The 19,081-nt window shown below is 40.6% G+C and overlaps 2 protein-coding genes across 3 annotated transcripts; both read right to left on the minus strand.

Moving 5' to 3' along the window:
- Positions 1-206: 206 nt before the first annotated feature.
- On the minus strand, positions 207-12,761 carry LOC138195701 (ras association domain-containing protein 1-like). Of its 2 annotated transcripts, XM_069145346.1 has the most exons (7): positions 12,512-12,761; positions 10,191-10,543; positions 9,186-9,310; positions 2,191-2,295; positions 1,812-2,097; positions 1,567-1,682; positions 207-1,449 (listed from the first exon to the last, which is right to left on the minus strand). In XM_069145346.1, the coding sequence occupies exons 2-7, from the start codon at positions 10,507-10,509 to the stop codon at positions 1,303-1,305; spliced, it is 1,098 nt and encodes a 365-aa protein (XP_069001447.1). In that variant the 5' UTR covers positions 10,510-10,543; positions 12,512-12,761; the 3' UTR covers positions 207-1,302. The 2 variants fall into 2 exon arrangements, with proteins under 2 accessions (XP_069001447.1, XP_069001456.1); XM_069145355.1 differs by lacking the exons at positions 9,186-9,310; positions 10,191-10,543; positions 12,512-12,761 and adding an exon at positions 4,346-4,907.
- A 253-nt stretch (positions 12,762-13,014) lies between these two features.
- Positions 13,015-18,447, minus strand: zmynd10 (zinc finger, MYND-type containing 10). The gene is made up of 12 exons (XM_069145363.1): positions 18,349-18,447; positions 17,479-17,587; positions 17,244-17,360; positions 17,110-17,163; positions 16,827-16,964; positions 16,625-16,713; positions 16,387-16,481; positions 15,001-15,173; positions 14,401-14,526; positions 14,162-14,283; positions 13,937-14,062; positions 13,015-13,635 (listed from the first exon to the last, which is right to left on the minus strand). The coding sequence occupies exons 1-12, from the start codon at positions 18,435-18,437 to the stop codon at positions 13,536-13,538; spliced, it is 1,338 nt and encodes a 445-aa protein (XP_069001464.1). The 5' UTR covers positions 18,438-18,447; the 3' UTR covers positions 13,015-13,535.
- Between the last annotated feature and the right edge of the window lie 634 nt (positions 18,448-19,081).

The raw sequence follows: 19,081 nt of genomic DNA on the forward strand, positions 1-19,081 counted from the left end.
CCACCTCGTTTCATTCACGAGAACCGGGGTCCTTCACCTGCGCTCGAGGGGGGGGCTTCGATGCCGGTGTTCCTGCGGTGTCTTGAGAGGCACCCGCGCACACTGGATGTCAAATCACATGAAGTCTTTATTTAACTCTACAATATTTTAATATTACTTTATTTCTGAGGGGGGGAGGGAGGGAGAAAAAAAAATGCAAAACTTGATCGACTTGGAAAAGTGTTTACTTAACACAGTGCACATTTGTCACGACATTCTTTAAAGATTTCTACAATGTGTGCATAGACTGACAAAACGGAAGTGAAGTGAAGAACATTTTGTTTAAAAGGACAGAATAAACAAAGATATAAAAGAAAAAGGAATGACAATCAGTTTCAAGGGAAACACACTGTAGAGCAATATTCATTCAAGATTCCAGTCAACCAGAGTGACTTTGACACTTGCTCTCCCTTGAGATTCGTAACTGCACACAAATGTCCACCACACATCAGTCATACTCACATATTGACAAGCAAAATTAAGAGTTGCACCCATCAGGGGTGTCGAGAGGACGTGGCAGACGTGCGGGCCCGGGTCAAATGAAAATCCAAAATACCTTTCAGCGACAATAGTGTTTAACTTTCTAAACAGGGTAAAAGTCTGGAAAATGTCAGTGAGGTTAGATCTTCACGGTGGGTTGCTCAAGATCAGACCGAAGGTGTGATTGAATGTAAAAGGGCAAGAACACCCCGTTTGACATGTTACCAATTTTTTTTTTCTTCTGGAAAAATAACAGGAATGGAACATGATGGGGTTTTTTTTTTTTTTTTTTTTGCTGAACTACTTAGCAGTGCTTGTTTTTGTACTGTTTCTACAAATGCATTATTGACACGGGGTTTATTTCAGGTCTTGAAACGGCAAAACCCTCACTGACATTGATTTTAGTTAAATGTTAAAGTGACAACGCTCAGGTACAGGATAATCAGATGGTACCCAGTAGCTTAAGACATGATTGGATTCAACCACGGTCTCATCTGCCAGTCTCTGAATCTCTCAACTCATTCTCTCAGGCACATCAGACTCTCCGGGTGTAAGGCACTTCTCATCTCTCGCATCATTTCACACGCACATTCGCGCTAGCTCTCTCTCTCGCTCTCTCTCTCTCGCTCTCTCATTGTCTTGCGCCCTTGTCTCACTCTCTCGTTCACCGAAGAGGTGTTTTGAGTTGTATTCTCTGGGATCTTTGGATGCAGCGTTGACCGGTCATCGTCGGGTGATTGTCCAGCCACGAGGTGCACGTCGAACCCCGAACACCGAGTCGTCTCAGCCAGGGGTCGAGCCAGCCAGGGCCTCCTGCATCTTAGTGCGGGCCAAAGCGTAGCGCTGCACTATCTGCTTGACGTGTTCCTCTTCCTCACGCTGCAGGATGCGCAGGAAGTTCTTTAACTCTGGCATGGAGAAGGCATGCCACTGCAAATGAGAAGGGGAGAGAAAAAAAAAGTGAATTACGAGCTTGTAAAGTACTTAAACTACTCATTTGTGGGACCCAAAGCATGGTTTGGATTTTCATACACATGTTGCACTCACATTGACTTCACCAGTTTCGTTCTCTTTGAGCACAAAACTGAGGACTTTCTCATTGGGCCCAGCCTGCAGCCGCAGACGAAGAGGACGCTCGTCATCAGAAAGCTTGCGAACATAAACTGGAGGAAGCAGGAAATAAAAAAAATTAAAAAATATATATTTGTTGTAGAACAAAGAAACCTTTATTTTAAAAGGTAAATAACGTGGCAGGAGTTCAAAGTGCAAACAACATGAAAAAGAAGCAATACCTTGTTCGTGACGCTCGCTGCGCTCAAACAGAGCAAACTTTCCAGGATTGTCCACGACAGTGAATTTTTTCAGTAAGGCCTCGATGACCTCACGAGCTGAGGTGCGTGAACTTATGTGCAAATGCTTGGATGCGTCCTTTGGCAGGTAGAAGGAGGTGCGGCGCTTCACTCCAGTGGCCCTCCTCCCTCCGGCATCCTGACCTCCCTTCTTTGGGGTTGGAACTGACACAGGTCGCGCCAACTTGAACTGCACCTTTATGAAGCCGGTGAAGGACGCATCTTTGTTCTGTTGAGAGAAATAAAAAACGTTTTTACACTTAATGAAGAAAACAGATTTAAATTTAAGTGCATGAACTTGTTGTGAATAATCACTACTCACCGTGTTCATGAACAGATTGCTGTTGATCTGAGCGTTGTATTCCTTCACCTTCTGCTGAATATCTGCAGCTGTCAACTCCTGCTTGCCCCCTTCAATTTGTTCATCCTAAAGGGAACAGTACAGAGTTACAGTGTTTAACCACCAGGTGTCAGTACTCCCCTCCAAACCACAACACCAGCGAGCCAGAAACCACAGCACAACACACAGCAGGGAGGAGTACAATGGAGAACATACATCATGGGTTAGAGAGTTTGTTACTTTAAAATTTTAGAGATACTTTACATGACCTTGTTACAAAACAATGCCAATCAAAACATGCTGCTGTTGTGTGATATTATGGTTCGTCTAAATTGTTGTAAGGGATTTAGAAAAAGTATTTTATTGCATAAACTTAAGATCATGAATAAGCGAGAAGAAGTGGCGGAGCTTTCTTGTAAAAGCAACTTTGATTTAAACAAACTCCTCTTCCGACAACATTGCTTGAAGTTTTACACAAGTGATATAAACGCCAACACTTTGGTTGAGGTGTCGCTAATTGACTTTCTGTTTGTCTCCATTATTTCTAATAGTCAACACCAGTTGCATCAGCCTCTCTCAACTTCCTGACAACGTAGCAAAGGGTAATGATGATGTCAGCTCTGTCCAATCCTGGACAATTGCGCTGATCCCTCGGTGTAGGAGGTCCAAAGGGAGGAGGGAGGAGGAGGAAGAGGGGAGTGGAGGGGAAGGGAAGGGAGAGGAGGGCAGGGGAGGAGGGTGCAACTTGCAGCTGTTTGCAATGGTTGTGACCAACGGCTCTGCACTGCATTCCTCAACTTGGTATTCATGTAAAAATAGCCACCCCTCTCAGACTCTCAAGAGTGGGAGACACAATGCCCTCCCTTGTTTTACAGGCACATCCTGTGAAGTCAGCTGCCTCATCAACCCCACAATCCCAGTCATGTTTCAGTCATGCACATTTGGCCTCCAGTATCTACATGACTGTTAACCTCAATTTGGGCTTTTGCTGTGTCAATCAATTAAATTGACACAAATTTATTTTTCATTCTACACACCAGCTAATTTTTCATAGAAGCAGGGGCTTCCAGAGGAAGATTGTCACATCGTTTTACATAAAATGTTACAATTCAGTTCTTTCTAAATTCTCTTTTGTCAAGAGATTAAATTAACTGTTGAACCCCAGATTGTTTAATAAATAAGTGGCAAGCATTAACAGAGCTTGGGTAGCATATAAATCAATGTCAAGTAGAGGAAGATCAATAGTCACAATCTTAGGCAGATTGAAAGGCTGCAGGCTTAATATGCTGCTGTTAACTAGTCAATAAATCAATGTGAGGGCCAAGTTGAGCTTTCCCATATGGTAGAAAAACAACATGAACAACAACTGTGCCTCTACTTGCCCAGAAAAGGAGTGGCATATTAACATTGTGTAGGATGTGCCAACAACTTCTTCTGGACAGAGATAGAGGATGGTGAATAACAAATATTTCTACAATAAACTGCACCCGTTTCTCGGTAAAGAAAGATGATACCCAAGTGGGTGTGCGCTAAAAGAAAATGAACAAATTCAAAAACATTCCATGACATCTGTGATTGAGAAATTAAGTGTTTAAAACCTGAGATGAGTCAGTGAATGGTGGGTGTTTAGCTGGGAACTTGAGAGGCGGGTATGCGTCACAAAACATGACATTTGGGTTTATCTCTGCGTGTTCTAACAAAAAAAACAAAGATAAGATGTGTTTATGTGCATACAAGGCATAAACAGAATTTCCCCAGTGTTGATATGCATTGTCATAAAGTTTCCGCAACTCAAGTCATAAAGTCTGTTTACTTAAAACTGGAGGAACCAGAACTCCACCCCTCAGTCGGCAAGCATCGTATCTGGTACTAAGGTGCCCTTGAGCAAAACCTGCAAGTCCCAGGAGCAGCTACGGACCAGGCTAATAAGCCACTGAAACATATACCTCCACAAAATGTGGATAAACTCCCAAGTTAAACCATAAAGCGACAGCACGAGAGCAGAAGTGTCAAATAACGCGAGATTAAGAGCTCCGCGAATCAGACATCTCCCCCCTGGTCTCGCTTCCCTTTTCAGCTGAAGTTGAGACTTTAATTAAGGAATAATAGTTCTTGTTCTAATCATTATCCCTCTCACCTGCTTAACACTGGCACTGACGTTAACTTTCCGGGTTTTGGGGAAGAACGATGTCCGGGCGGTGAAGTACTGCTCGAACTCGGAGTCGGAGTCGGAGTCGCTGCAGTAGCCGCTGCTGGTGGAGCTGCCCCAGGTCATCTCGAAGGAGGGGGTTTTGTCCGAGCTGCTTACCGCGTTTGTCATGCTGACTGCCGCTGAAATCTTTTAAACGCTAAATTCAAGAATCGGAATTTAACTTGAGACGACAAAACGGTGCTGGAATTAAAAGCACTTCTGGCTCAGCTGGATGTAGATTCACCGAATTAAACACAAGTCCCGGCTGAACAATTATCGGTCGCTGCCTTTATCGTTTCGTTTAACTAATCTCGCAGACGACGAAATGTCTCTGTAAAGCCTCGATGACGATCGACAAAATCTGACTGACTTTTTTTTTTTCTCTCTCCCTCTCTCTCCCTTCGCTGAGCTGTAACTACCGGCCACGTTTCCACAGTACAAACTCGTGTGAAACAGGATGTGTTCAGGCCCCCGCCCTGCCTGCATCGCTTCCTTCCTTCCCCCCGCCGAGGCCCCACCCAGAGGCGGTCAGTTGAGTTTGGAAAATACACAAAACGCCGCATCCGGCCCCGATTGGACGCTGAGAGGAAATGCCAAAGCCTTCATCACTTCCTCCCTCCTCCCTCCTCCTCCTCCTCCTCCCTCTATGGATGGATGATGTAGCCGCTTACTTCCTCTTTGTCATGGGATAATGAGGTCCTGTGGTCACACTGTACAAAACCTGGGTCAGCATGTGAGTTTTATTATTTACCAGCATGTGAAGTGTGCATGTTCAACTTTAAGTTTATGCACCACACATGAATTATGAAACTTAAAGGAGCAGTGAGATTTGCAACCAAATGGACATCCCTCATCTCATCCTCGCCTTTCAAGTGTTTGAGAGGCTCTGCCCTGAAACTTGCAAAAACCCAAGGAGCCAGTGTTTGGTTTGTCCCATTTGGGCTTCTGTCAAAAATGGTGGTGCAACTATAGACTGTAAAGTGGTCGTAGCTTCTGGGTCTGAAGTGAGGCCAATGCGATGCCACAAAGGTCACTAGGGGCTGGATCAAAAAGCCTCTGGCTCGAATAGACTCCTATTCAACTTCTGTCATGCAACACAATGGTGACATTTGGTAAATCTTCTGCTTCTGATTCATTTTCTGGTGGTCAATCTGAAAATATTTTCATGATTAAGTCGATATTAAGCCTCAAAAAGCATAATGTTTGGGATCTTGTCTTTGTTTGATTGATAGGCCTGGGATACAGTCAGGTTTCCACTTTAGTTATAGTGTCTTTAGCTTTTAAGTCAGGTCGAGTCTGGGGTTGCTCTTCCCCGGCTCAACCGAGTATGGTCAATTCTAGCTCCAAAGAAACAAAATGGCAACTGCCAAAAGGCCAAACTCCTGGTCAAAACCAATGGGTGGGGTCACAGTTGATTGCCGCTGGGGTGCGACATTGCTTGCTCTGTGGAGGAGGACCCACTCCCTCTGAAGCTATTAAGGGCGAATTCTAAGGTAACGAACATGCAACAATTTTTAAATGCGGGTGGTTACTTACAAATGAATAAACAATTATGATTATAATATTCCATTTCTGCCATAGATCCTCCAGAATCCTACACTGAACCTTTACAGCTGGGGTAGGCAGTTTTCTGCCCTTCACCCTCGGTCACATCTGACAGAGGCTTCTGTGTGGGTCTCCCGAGGTTCACAATGTCCTCCGCCAAGTTCGCAGGCGGGAAACATCGGTTTGCTTTGCCATACGGACATCACGGTCAACACCACTAGTGGCCCTCGGTCCCGACCAGGTGACCCTCAGTCCCCCATCATCTCCACCTAGGAACTTTTCTTTGAAATGACTCATGATTTGCCAAAAGTCACCGTCACAGATTAATATTTCTAAAGCGTGAATACAACAGGTTTTTCCTCATGTGACCTTGTCTGAAAAGCTTGAAAGTGTTAAAATCCCTATCTCTATCTGGGGGAATTGGGCCACTAGGTATCATGTAGGCATGTAGCCGAGAAGATACCTCTGATATACAACCAGAATCCCTTGATATTTAGTCCAACAAATCAATTAGTTGGGTGACAGAAAATTAAAGTGGTACTATGGTGATTTAGTATTAGACATCTACAGAAAAACAGGACCCACAAGAGGCAGAAAACAAAATGAATGCCAAGGTATTCATATTCTTAGTGCCTTGTAGACCCCTAAAGACTGGAGCCTATTACTCCCATAATGCAACTCAATTTGGCTCTCATTATCCCGTGTTCATGTCATATCTGACTTTGTAAAATAAGATTCTGACATTTTAAAAGCGCCCATTTCAACTTCCCAGTTGTAAATAGAACAAGGAAGCTCAGATTTTAGGGAAATGCCTGAAGCAAAACAAATACGAGCTTCAGTTCATACTGAATGGATATGGTGTTACATAATAGATGCACAGTAATTTAAACACAAAAGGAATCAATCTTACCTCAACTATCCAACCCCGGTGACATGAACACAGCATTAGACCATGTCTGCCTCCTAAAAGCCCACTTCTTTCCAAATCCTCCAGTTTGTAACACAGGCTTTCTTTTAAAGTGTTTTAGGTCTAAACTCAAGCTGACATAAACCAAGATAATTTTCTCAAACTTTAGAAAGCCTCTTTTAGATCAACAGAAGACACTGTACAATTGTGAGAGACTAAGTAAGTACCCCACATGACAATACACGTAGCTTCATTATGTAAAACCGGTTGGGTGCTCCTTTTATCAGTCCCTATTTTCATAATTAGTTATTTATTTGAGTCACTTTTTAATCAAAAATCCAAAATGTTTCTGTAAACATGTAACTTACATGTAGACATATTAGTTTTAGTGCCACAGTAATTCCTGGCCTCATATTAAATGATAATATATTCAATAAAAAACAGCTCTGGTACCAGATCAGTGCTAAAAAAAAAAAATAACATACAGTAATTGTTACTGTAGTTGCAGCCCAATTTTCAGTATTCATATGCAGCAAAAAAACAAAAACCTTATGAAGCACAGATGCGCTGACAGTATAATGTGACTAAAAAGAGCAGACTCAGTTCCAAGTTTATAGATTTTGAAAGATGAATCTGGCTAATTAAAACTGCAGTTAAGCATGTTGGTCAAATTTCTTCTAGAAAATGAATTTGTGGTAAATAGACAGTCCCCTTTACCTATCTGGAACATCCCACCCATAATGCATCCATTTAACTGACTCAAGTAATAAACACTCAGAGCAACATAAAACCAAGAGCTCATGTCCAACTGGTGAAGCTTTTATAAACATTTTAACCAGTTTTCCTACATACTGAAGAGCTGGTCACATCTTTGTCCAGAACAGTAGTGGCTACATTACAAACTTCTGAAGTGAGGGTAAGACTCAGCAGATATGTACTGGCACAATACTTTGGAGCCTCCTAGTGTGAACTCTTATGCATGCTGCTGCACCCAGAAATGCTCCACGCTGTTCTTAACATTGAGCAGGCTTCAAACTCTGGTTGAACCGAGTGTGAAACATTTTAAATGATACAAAGATAACAGAAGTTATCTTTGCTGAAATCTTTATGAAAAAAAAAAAAAAAATCTGCTATTTTGTTTGTTAGATTTTTTTTTTTCTTTGAGTCTTTTTTGTACAAGTTTGTCCTCATCAAAGATATATAAAAACACAGATGCGTTACCTATAATACTGTTTTTGGTTGCATTCTAGTCAGGTGAGGTAGGTTGAGGCCTCGGGCACTGCTCATGCGGACTCACTGGCAGGACTCACTGGTACGCTCCAATGTAGCAGAGCCATCATTAACATTGTTAGTTCTATCAGTGCTCTTCCTCCCACGTCACATCAGGGTTTTTGCTGTGTGAAAGGGTTAGAGTACGCACACGAAAGCTCATGCCCAAACAAAGTTTCTAGCCATGTCTTCAAACTCTTGCTGAAGTTTAAATTCACATTCGTGCTTTGATAAGCAACAGGCACTTGATAGAGAGAGAATAATAGCAGTTATCAAGAGACCAAACCTGCTGTTCTGAATAAGTACTGCTCTTCTCACCTTATGAATTATAATACTGTGGTTCAAATATGCCAGAGTAGGCAGTTTTCTTCTACTTATTTTGTTTCTGCTGATAAACCATTTATAAAAGGATATGAGATCCTCTCTGACCCCTCATCATTATTTAGCGCTGCATCCTGTTTTTCTGGGTAGGGAATATTAAAATTGTTTTGCTACTTGTCCAAGTTTATATAAATTGTGAAGATTGGCCTAAATCATGAAACTCCTTCCGTAGACAGGATGATACATGTCTGCATTTATATTATGTATAATACAGTGATTTTACATACTCCAATAAATATACTTTATGATAGAAAATGAAAAGAGATAAGATATCTTTGTTGTTGTGCTTGTTTTCTTGAATGTATAATAAACTGTATTTATATGGGTGTAACATCAACCTCAAGGACAAAACAGACTTTTCACTTCAGTGACTGAATAAACTGAAGCAGATCTTGCAAAATGTGTCATTGTGTATTTATTGACACGTGTAATGGTTCTTGTTTTTGACCATAAAGCAATTAATTTGTTCCCTAAAGCATTTCAGCACAATTTCCACGTGACATGCACAGTACAGAGGCCTGTAGAAGTCTGTATTTTAGGTGAAAATATGTTCTCTTGATATTGAAGATACCATAAAATTTCAGTAAACACTGACAACAACCACATTAGATGGTGGTCAACTCTGCATGCGAACTACTGAAGAATGACAAGTCAAGCACGCTGCCAACAAACAAAGGTACCTACCACATTCGTGTCTGTTTCTATGGTGTGCTCCACGACACATGTGTGGTCGGCCGCAGAGCCTCGTTCCCAGCTGCAGTCTAGGCGAATCAGGGCACGACAGCGGTAGTGGCACGTGAATCTACAATCTGTAAATTTAGAGAATGCTTGAGTTTAGACGAACACTGACAAATGACAAATATACGGTAGTATATAAAACGACAAAGTCATCCACAAGCAGTTGTGAGTGAGTGATTTTTTTTTTCCCGCTGGCCATTGAAAGCCACCACAGGTATTGTGAGTTTGGTTTCACCTACAATTGTTCTCTGTGTTTGTCTCAAAATATGGTGACAAATAAATTGAAAATGCTTGTTTACAGATGTACAAACAGCAATCACTCATCTGTTTAACGCAGCTGGGAAAACAAATATATTTTCAGTTAGAAATAAAATGTGTCTGATGACCACACGTTTAAACTTATTTGATATAAGTACACAAATCTCTATGGTTTTCAGTCATGGTCTTTTCAAAGACTACTTGCTAAAATCATCAGTATAAGGTTGTGTCCATGTTTCATTATGATGTGATTTGAAGTTGAAAGTATTTTCTTCTCCATTCTGAATGTTTTGCACAAACCACAGTGAATGATTGCAGCTGGTTTCAGTTGATCAGAAGGAAGTTAAAGGCTGCTGCAGCTTTGAAATGCTTCTTATGTAAAAGAAAAGCATTTAGGTGAGTAGCCAACCCCGAACCTTGACAATGACCAAACCAATAACACCACTGAAACAAATGCATGCATGTTAAGATACAGGAAAACATTTATGTTTGTGCAGTTAAATTTGTCAAGTTTCGTTTTAGTAAACAGGCTGAGCAGGATTATCTGGACCTGCAGCTACAATGGTGGCTTTCTCTGTTTAAGCAAAGTTCCTCTTTCTCTCAGTGTTGCTCTCATTTCTGATCAAGCATATGTACTGAAGCAGTCATATGGCAACACCCAGATGCACAAACAGCCTACGTAAGCCAACTCACTGACACACCGCAGGCTCTGCTTGTAAAAGCCCCAGATGAAGTCTCCACACAGATCACACCACGTGGGTTGAGCGTGGCTGCAGGGTTGGAAGTTGTGTCCCTCTCCCTTCTCCTCTGTGAGATGGGGGTCCAGGGTGCTGCTTAAGACTCTGATGATGCCCACCCGGCTCAGCAGGTCTGGGACCTTTCCCGGGCTGATCCTCAGGGCGTTAGTCCTCTCCAGACGTGGAGGTGAGCATGGTGAACGCGTGCCCGTCAGCTCGATCGGCTCTTTGCTCGACCTCAGGTCGCGGAGCTCAATAAACTCCCCCCAAGACATCGTGTCACTCAGAGCCAGGAAACCTCCATCATCACTGACAGACAGAAGGACAGACTGTAATAGAGTTCAGCCTGCCAAACACACTATTGGGCTCCTGTTTTTAACATAGAAAAAAAAATGTCGATTTTTGTGAGTTAGTCACAGATATCTGGAGCATTCTCTAAGTTGCTGTTAATGTTTAAAATGTAAATTGGCATTTTCCCATGGCTCTGCAATTACTATAAAATGCTTTTCAGCGTATGTTTTGATTTTTTTTTTACCTGACCACAGATTTTGAATATTGAATGCTTGCACAACCGGGAACCAATTGAAAAATAAAGTCTCGAAATATATTTATTATTACAATCCCCAATTGCAAATAGACCAAAGACAACATATTGTGTTGAAACTGAGAATTTTTTTTCGTTCTACGACAAATATATGCTTATTTTGAATTTGATGCCAGCAACGCGTCTCAAAAACGTTGGGACAGGCGCATGTTTACCACCATTTTGCATCACTTTTTACAACACTCTGTAAATGTCTGGGAACTGAGGAGTCCAGTTTCTGGAGTTTTGGAAGTGAAAAGGTGCCCCGTTATTGCATATGATATCATTTTATCTACTCAACAGTTCAGGGTGTATTTTTCATTTCAATAATGCGCCAATTTTTTTTAAATGGGTGACAGGTCAGGACTGCAGACAGGCCAGTTCAGTACCTGGACTCTACTACTACAAAGCCATAGAGTTGAAATACGTGCAGAATGTGGTTTGGCATTGTTTTGCTGAAATGAGCAAGGCATTCCCTGAAAGAGACGTTGTCTGGATGGCAACATATGTTGCTCCAAAACCTGTATTTACCATTCAGCATTAATGGCATTAACTTTTCCAATCTTTTGTTGACCCTGTCCCAACCTTTTTGAGACGTGTTGCTGGCATCAAATTCAAAAAGAGCATATATTTTTCATAAAACAATAACATTTCTTCATTTGAACACTTGATATGTTGTCTTTGGTCTATTTGCAATCACATTTGTTTTTTTGAGATTAGCAAATCATTGCATTTAGTTTTTATTTACATTTTACACAGTGTCCCAACATTTTTAGAAATGGGGTTGTATATACAGTGAAACTATTCAGATTTTTACTCAAGAAAAAAATAGACTTAGTTCAATTTTATCATACGCACACAAACAGTTCAAGTAAGAGCTTAATGTACTTTAAATATCAAAAGTGAAATAACTTATTATGCAACAGAATGCCCCATTTAGATTAGTATTTAATAGTAACGATGCTTAAACATTTAAACAGCATTTTGCTGTTATTGTTGGTCAATGTGAAACAAATTTCGATTTGAGTAGCCGGCTATATAATTGGCAGGTTGCTTTTAACATCATACTTAATAAACCGATTAGTTTTGTGTATAAAACCATAAAGTCTGTAGAGTAACTACAGCGGTCAACTAAATGTAAATGAGTAAAAAGTAAAAATTTCTCTTTGTAATGTATAAAAGTATAAAGTAGCCTACAACTACCTCAAAACTCTGCTAAAGTACAGCACACAAGCAACTGCGCTCATTTTCTACCACTGATCCTATGCGAGAATAATGCTTGTTCATTTTTACATATTTATTGCCTGAGGTCACAAAGCCTGCGGCAGCACTTCAGTCAATGTAGGCTATGAAGTGTTTAACTGTGCTATATAAATAAATTGAGTTGACTTTCCAAAACAGTAGAGCAGAAGTTTACATGATGGTTTGTCAGGTATAAGAAGCTGCAACATCTGCTACAGTAACAGGTAAAGCAGCATGACAGCCTTATGGAAAACCATTACTGTACCACATGTAAATGTACAGCACGACTTTTTCCCCACCAGTATAAATAAAACAAACGTGCATTTACTGGGGCACGGAGGAGAATACAATAGTAAGTCTGAAACAACAATCTTGGTATAGGCTACTATTAACCATGTCCCTTTTGAAAATCTAAGTAGAACCAAATCTACAGTATCTTCGGTCAAACTTACCCAGTGAGCGGAGAAAACAGCTCCGTGGCAGCCGCTTTGTCTCAAACTTTCTTCCATCCGAGGAGAAAAACTTTCCGCAGAGCTTTCCGACTGTTTCAGAGTAACGGAGGTGTGCAGCCTCGACTACATCTCTGGAAACAACCTATCATCACGGGCTGGCCGCAGTTAACCAAAAAACAAGGCCCTGCTTTTGACGGGAACATCAGAGTGACAGCGGTACCACAGCACTCCTCAAGACACTGCAGCCATCCGTTTTGTCGGGCTGAGCTGAAGGAGGAAGCGGACTATCATGAAACAGAGAGAGATGAGACTGAGCTGCACCGACATCCGGAATGTTTTCACATAGGGGGTGCTTCTGAGTCCGCAGCAGAGCCGAGTGGGCGTACAAAGTCCCCCATCCCTCTCCAACCACTGTCTTCAAAGCGTAATGGATCTCGGTTTCATTTACCACAGCCGTGGAATCTGTAAGCATGTAAATAAAGTGCAGCCAATCCTACCATCGGGTTTATTTCAGACTTCTCATCTGTCTTTTATGACACATCAGACTCTGCACAACGTCAACAATCAAAAACACTGACGGTAAATTCTGAACATAACTAGAGGGGATATTAACTTCGAAGAAATCCCTAACTTCTTCAGTGTCTCACTGTTTGAAAATACCTGCAAGGTAGAGAAAGTTATTCAACGAGTTTTATTCACTGCTGGTGTCATGAAGTGATTTGCATTTGCTCCCCCACTGTGTCACAGATCAAAGAAGTATAAAATCTGTCGACGGTGAAGGAAAGAAAGAGAGCTCCTCGGGCCCTTTCATGAAACAAGTAAACGCTTGAGTATGAACCTAGTAACAGAGCAGTTTAAAACTGTATTACAGTACGTTTAAAACCAAAAAATAAAGTCCAGAATCATGCATAAAGCTGTCCGGCATTAAAAGAAATGAGTGTCTATAGAAAATGTGCATCATACAGAAGCAGATTGGTTCTTTTATTATCTTGTAACTCGAGACTATCCAGTCCGTACAGTCTCCTCAGCTGCTAACGTGCAGGTCTCTCTGGATCTTCTCTGTGGCCTCGACAATGAGCTGGCAGGCTTTCTTGTGTTTCGGCCAGTGCTTCACCTGACATTCTCTGTAAAAAGCAAAAAGATGTTCGCCTTGTTTACATCAGCAGGAAAAACGTGAAAAATATGTGATATGCGTTACTGAAAAGTACATTTCCACACACTCTTATCTGTTTCCGAAATGAAAACTACTTTCAGCAGCTCATGTGAATCGTACTCTTTCAGTAATATCAAAAGCTCACGACTGTTTGGTAAGAGTTGGAGGACACGAACAATTCAATTTGAGCTTTGTCTTCAGGCTCGGCTCCCGCTTCCCTATGTCAGTCCAGTGCAGTGTTCACACTAGTGTTGGACCTATATCTGCCTCACCTGTGACAGTACCATTCTCCCTGGCATCGAGAGCATCTCTTTGTAGCCTCTATTCCACAGGATCCACACTTGGGTTTCTCGGGGAGTAAGCTCTCCATCACATCCAAGTTGTAGGTCTGGGCCAGTCTAGTCAAAACAAGCGATGATTATCCACTGATGCGGTGCAGGATTGAATCTCTTCTCCGTACCCTCACCACCCAGTTAGTCCTGTGTTTTCAGTATTACCTCCGGGCCTGCTGTCTCAAGTCACTCTCAGACGGGTTGAATGTTTCTTTGACTTGATACTTTGCTATTGCTTTCCACTTCCCAGAATTCTCTCCGACTATGTGGTTCCACATTTCTGGGATCTGTAAATAAAAAAAAAAAATTAAAAAAAAAAAAAATTAAAAAAAAAAAAAGGCTAAATGCACAGGAACGTACTCAGGTGTAGAGATTTGTGCACATTTGTGTGAGTGTGACTGTACCTGCTCTAAAATTAGCTCTTTTTTTGGAGGGGCTGGGTCTGTAACAGAAAGATGAGCGAGGAAACGCTGCAGTTCCACCAGGTTTGGCAACTGATCAATCAACACGTCTGTTAAGAAGCCCCGAAGCTGTGGCACATGGAGGGTAAGAAATAATGCAGCAGCAAGAATAACAATCTTAAAATCATCAGAACACAAGTTACAGAACGCATAAGAAAAAAAATGCGATTACAGGAGGATGCACAAGGCCCTCTGTTTATATAGTTAATGCAACAGGAAGAGGACAAGAAAGCTGATAATAGGAGGAAACTTCTTCGTCAAAACAACCTTTGGAAACTGAATCTGAGGTCTCACAAGGGAGGAGATTAGATACGATTTTGGAAGCACAATGATCTGGCACTCACACACTTCCGAAACATCAGTTTACGGCTTATATCCAGGAGCCACTTGGATGGAAGAGGAATTGATGGATTTCATTTAAAATCAGGTTAGACATTGAACAACTATACCACATAAGCAGACCAACACAAAGACCATAAAAAAAAAAAAGATTAAATCAGTCACGGATGCAAAGAGTCAGTCCACATTTCATTTACTGTTTACCTTGAGAAGCTGATTCTTGTTGAAACTGTTGAAGTCATATTTTCTTTGGCAGTCCTCCTTCAGCAGCAGATTGTAAAGGGAAAGCCAGACCTGACCATCTAGTTTAGTCATCTTTAAATGGTCCTCAACAGGAATCTTCTGCCATTTGCCATTAATGAACTTTTGTACCTCACCTACAGAGGGAGACAGTGAGCAGGCAATAGAATAAGAAATGATTTAAGAGGCAAAAAAAAATAAAAATCCTTTTTTTAACATAGACCTCTGAGGGATCGACTGCTTTTCTTTCATGGTCAGTTAGATGAGAAGATTATTATCACTGCCATGTTTGTATAGCAGTTAAAAGTTAAGTTACCGTCATCTGAAAAAAAAAAAAAAAGAGGGAAACATTGAGCCTGGTTCTGTCCAAAGATAACAACATCTACCTACCAGCACCTGAAAAGCTCTCTACATTATATCTTGTTGAATTTGCATAAACAAACAGACAAGCTATTTCAGCCTGTTTCCTTTATAATAAGCTAAGCTAGTTGGCTGCTGCCGGTCGCCTTATAGTAAGTAGAGTAGGCCTGTCGCGATCATGACATTTTTGTTTATGATCAACTGTCATACAAATAATTGCGATTAACGATTTAATTGTCATTTTCTGTTAGATTTATGGCACTATAATAGTGTAAGCCTAATCATAGTTTAATAATACACTGCGTGAATAAGAAGAGACATTTGTTGGCTGTGGTGTTTGACTTTGTTACTAAATCTGTGATGTTAATGTCCATAGATGCTCATCGAAATGTTGTCAGTTAAAGATTAGATGTTAAGTGCCTTGGGATAAACAGCTGGTGGTGCTAATTCTCCTTTGAAGGAACCATTAAATCACAGCAGAAGAAGGAGGTACAATGAGATGAAGTATTTAAAAGAGTAAATTCTCAAGTGGTGGAAAAAGATTTGGACATACTGATGGACATGGGAAATGTTCTGTTAGTTTCCTCCATTCATTCAGCGCTTTTTATAAACATGAATGGAAACGATTCAAACAACTGTGCAAAATGATGACAAAGCATTATTTCATGGCATCCTATATAATCGGTCAAAACAAATTCCGCTGCTTGTTTAGAAGAAAAAGTCCTCTGTTGCAATTGATCTGTCTACGTCCAGTCTATAATTGGTGTGGTAACCTCGTAGTTTCAAGCACTGAAAGTATAGATCTTTTGTTTCTTTCAGTAAGTATGTACAAATAATTGCAATCAGGCGATAATGTAATAATTGTAAGAGGTCTTTAGGAGAGACGTATCAAACTTTTCATCGAACTCTTTGAGAGAAAGTAAATGAGCGCATTTCCCACATTAGATGAGAAAATTTAAAGACATTTAACATGCAAGTGGTGTGATATACCTTCTCTGCAGCGACTCCACGGGCAGCAGTCAATCAGCTGGACCAGTACACAAGGCATGTTATGTGTGCACAGCATACGACTGATAACACTGATACTGTAAAGAAAAGCCAGATTAACTCATTTCGTCAGCAGCACTACGTTTCTCACCAATGTTGAGTGCGTGTTCATTTTTACTCTGGAAATAAAACATGATTTTGTCACATATAATTGTAAGTGAATTCTCAGATGCGGCTGTACCTGTCAGTGTGGTCTGTGATGTAGCGCAGCACAGATACGGCTTTCAGGGAGATTTCAAACTCCAGTACAGCGTTCTGCATCTGCAACTCCTTCATAAAGTGCCGTAATAGTGTGACTGATTACTTTAGGAGAGAGAAAAACTTCTGCAGCAGACTGAACAATGTGTCATTAAATAAAAGAGCCACAGATATCAGACTTTTACCTCAATAGAGGATACCAGCTTGTGTTGGTCATGAGTCACGGCAGCATCCCTGGTTGCTTCACTGGCCAGCAGGATGAGTTTGCGGTGGCAGTAATCCACCAGATCAAGAACAGAGTCATCAGCTGCCTCACATGAATCCTGCACAACAACGCACATGACTATTTCAGGATATCACATAAATCCTAATTTACAATCATGTCTAGATGTGTCTAATTTAATCTTTAATAAATTAAAATTGTGCGGCAAACAATACATCATTGGAGATTTTCGAGTACGTACTGACCTTATGAAACATTATCGTTTCAAGTAGGTTTATGATTGTGGCTTCATGGTGGATCTGAGAGGGAGATAAAACAGAACGCATGAGAAATGAGCGCTGCCAGCTGATCATCATTTTACATCTCATTTTACACTCACCACCATGTAAATGTGAAATGTATTCTTGGGATTGAAGTCCTGCAGCTGACGTAAAATGGGAAAGACTTTGCGCTTCCACACCTCGACAAGGATCATCTCATGTACCAGAACAGGTATCTAGAAAAGGGGAAAAAAATAAAAACCACTCAGCTCAGGACACTTGCTGGACAACTGCAGGGCTTGTCTAAATCCTACAAACATTTTGACATCATGTGTGTACGGTGTTGGCAGTCACCTTTCTGTAAGACACCAGGAGCTCCTTGACAAACTCATCATGCATGGCAGACGCAGTCAGGATTGCCTGCATATTAAGTTTCTCTATATACTCATGCTGTCTGAACCACCTTTTAACACACAAAGACATAAATAGAGTTGAAGCAGGGGTAAACACTTCACGAAGCGCTACGTGATGAACTGTCCAGACCCCACAGGTTGTCTGCCACAGGTCTATTTTCTGTCCCTCGAGGCAAATATAAAAATATCTGAAATAAGGATACCTCAGTTCTTTTAAAATGAAGGCTCAGAAATGTTCAAGTGTAGTGAATAACTGATTGTTAATTCAAATCTTGCTCATATATTATCCATCAATGTGTTTTATGTCTTATCTAAAGCAATTTCAGTTGCCTTGTTAATGAAATACAATTAAATAATAGTTTATTTATTATTAGAAGTAGGACAATATTCTCAACCCAAAAAGGAACATTTAAGCATTTAGTTATAAAAAAAACAAAAAACTTTGCAAATTAATTTAAATTCTCAGACAAGTCTGTGAAGTAAAATGTACAGTATACTAGTTTTTGGAATATATTGGAGTAGAAGTATAAAGCTGGATAAAATGGAAACACTCAAGTAAAGTACAAGTACTTTGAATTTGTACTAAAGTAGATGTAAGTACATTTAACTCGTTCCCAATCAGAAACGACCTTCTACTCAGCAAAGACCACAACAGGGTTTCAGCACTTTTGTGTGTTTTCTCAGGACCTAAATGTGTTAAAGTTTCTAGTATACATAGTACATAAATGTACATAATAACAATATACACCGGCTGGTACATCAACTTTAACTAAGGTAGCCCCTGCTGCTAACGTCAGCTGGTTGCTCTTACCTCGAGGAGCCCACTTCTTTGAGGGAGAAAGTTTCCAGACTTTGAACAAACCCTTCAGCTTCGACAGGCAGAATCACCGACGAATCCATTTGGTTAGAGATTACTAACCAAGTTAGAGATTACTCCACAGGATACCAGAGTTAAAAAAAAAAAAAAAAACCTATTAATTTCAATACTTGTACCGGTGAAGTTATTTGGGACGGTAAATAGCGTTAGCGGCACCTGTTGTTTCCGGCGGTTGTCATGGTTACTGTGAACTAAGCGCACGCGCACACAGCGCAGTTTGTGCTTCCCGCCATAGAGGGGTGGTAGATATTTGCCAATGGCTAAATCAGAGAATAAAATAGTATAACAATCCAGAGGGGACGGTGCAAGTAAGTGGATTCGCTGACGTACCTTGTAATGAACAAATAAAAGTACTGCATTGAAAATGTTCATGTTTTATCGGCTAAATTATTTTTTTTTTAAATGGCAGAAAATAAATATTACAAAAAAAAAAATAGCTGAATATATATATATAGGCTATCATTATTGATGCAATTATTGATGTGTGTAATGGGAATGTTACTGTTGTTAAATCATTTTGTGTTTTGCTGTATTTATTAACCCATGAGCCAAAAATATGTTTTTTTATGTGAACTTTTAATAGCCTATGTAAATTAGGGAATACTTGTCACGCAGCTGGGTAAATCCCCTAGTCAGTATATGGATTTTTAAACTGAAAAACATGAAA

The sequence above is a fragment of the Embiotoca jacksoni genome, unplaced genomic scaffold (assembly GCF_022577435.1).
Source record: "Embiotoca jacksoni isolate LCO1_2020_lvr unplaced genomic scaffold, fEmbJac1.0.p SCAF_1, whole genome shotgun sequence".
Classification (NCBI taxonomy): domain Eukaryota; kingdom Metazoa; phylum Chordata; class Actinopteri; family Embiotocidae; genus Embiotoca; species Embiotoca jacksoni.

Bases quoted from the DNA above. Each gene is read 5' to 3' on its own strand.
- zmynd10 (XM_069145363.1), bottom strand. From the start codon at position 18,437: ATGGATTCGTCGGTGATTCTGCCTGTCGAAGCTGAAGGGTTTGTTCAA. The intron at 17,164-17,243 runs GTGAGTGTAAAA...TCTCCCTCTCAG, and splicing joins CATTTCACATTTACATGGTG to ATCCACCATGAAGCCACAAT. The intron at 14,284-14,400 runs GTACAGTCACAC...TTTTATTTACAG, and splicing joins AAGAGCTAATTTTAGAGCAG to ATCCCAGAAATGTGGAACCA.
- LOC138195701 (XM_069145346.1), bottom strand. From the start codon at position 10,509: ATGTCTTGGGGGGAGTTTATTGAGCTCCGCGACCTGAGGTCGAGCAAA. The intron at 2,098-2,190 runs GTGAGTAGTGAT...TTCTCTCAACAG, and splicing joins GCAATCTGTTCATGAACACG to AACAAAGATGCGTCCTTCAC. The intron at 1,683-1,811 runs GTATTGCTTCTT...TGCTTCCTCCAG, and splicing joins CAGCGAGCGTCACGAACAAG to TTTATGTTCGCAAGCTTTCT.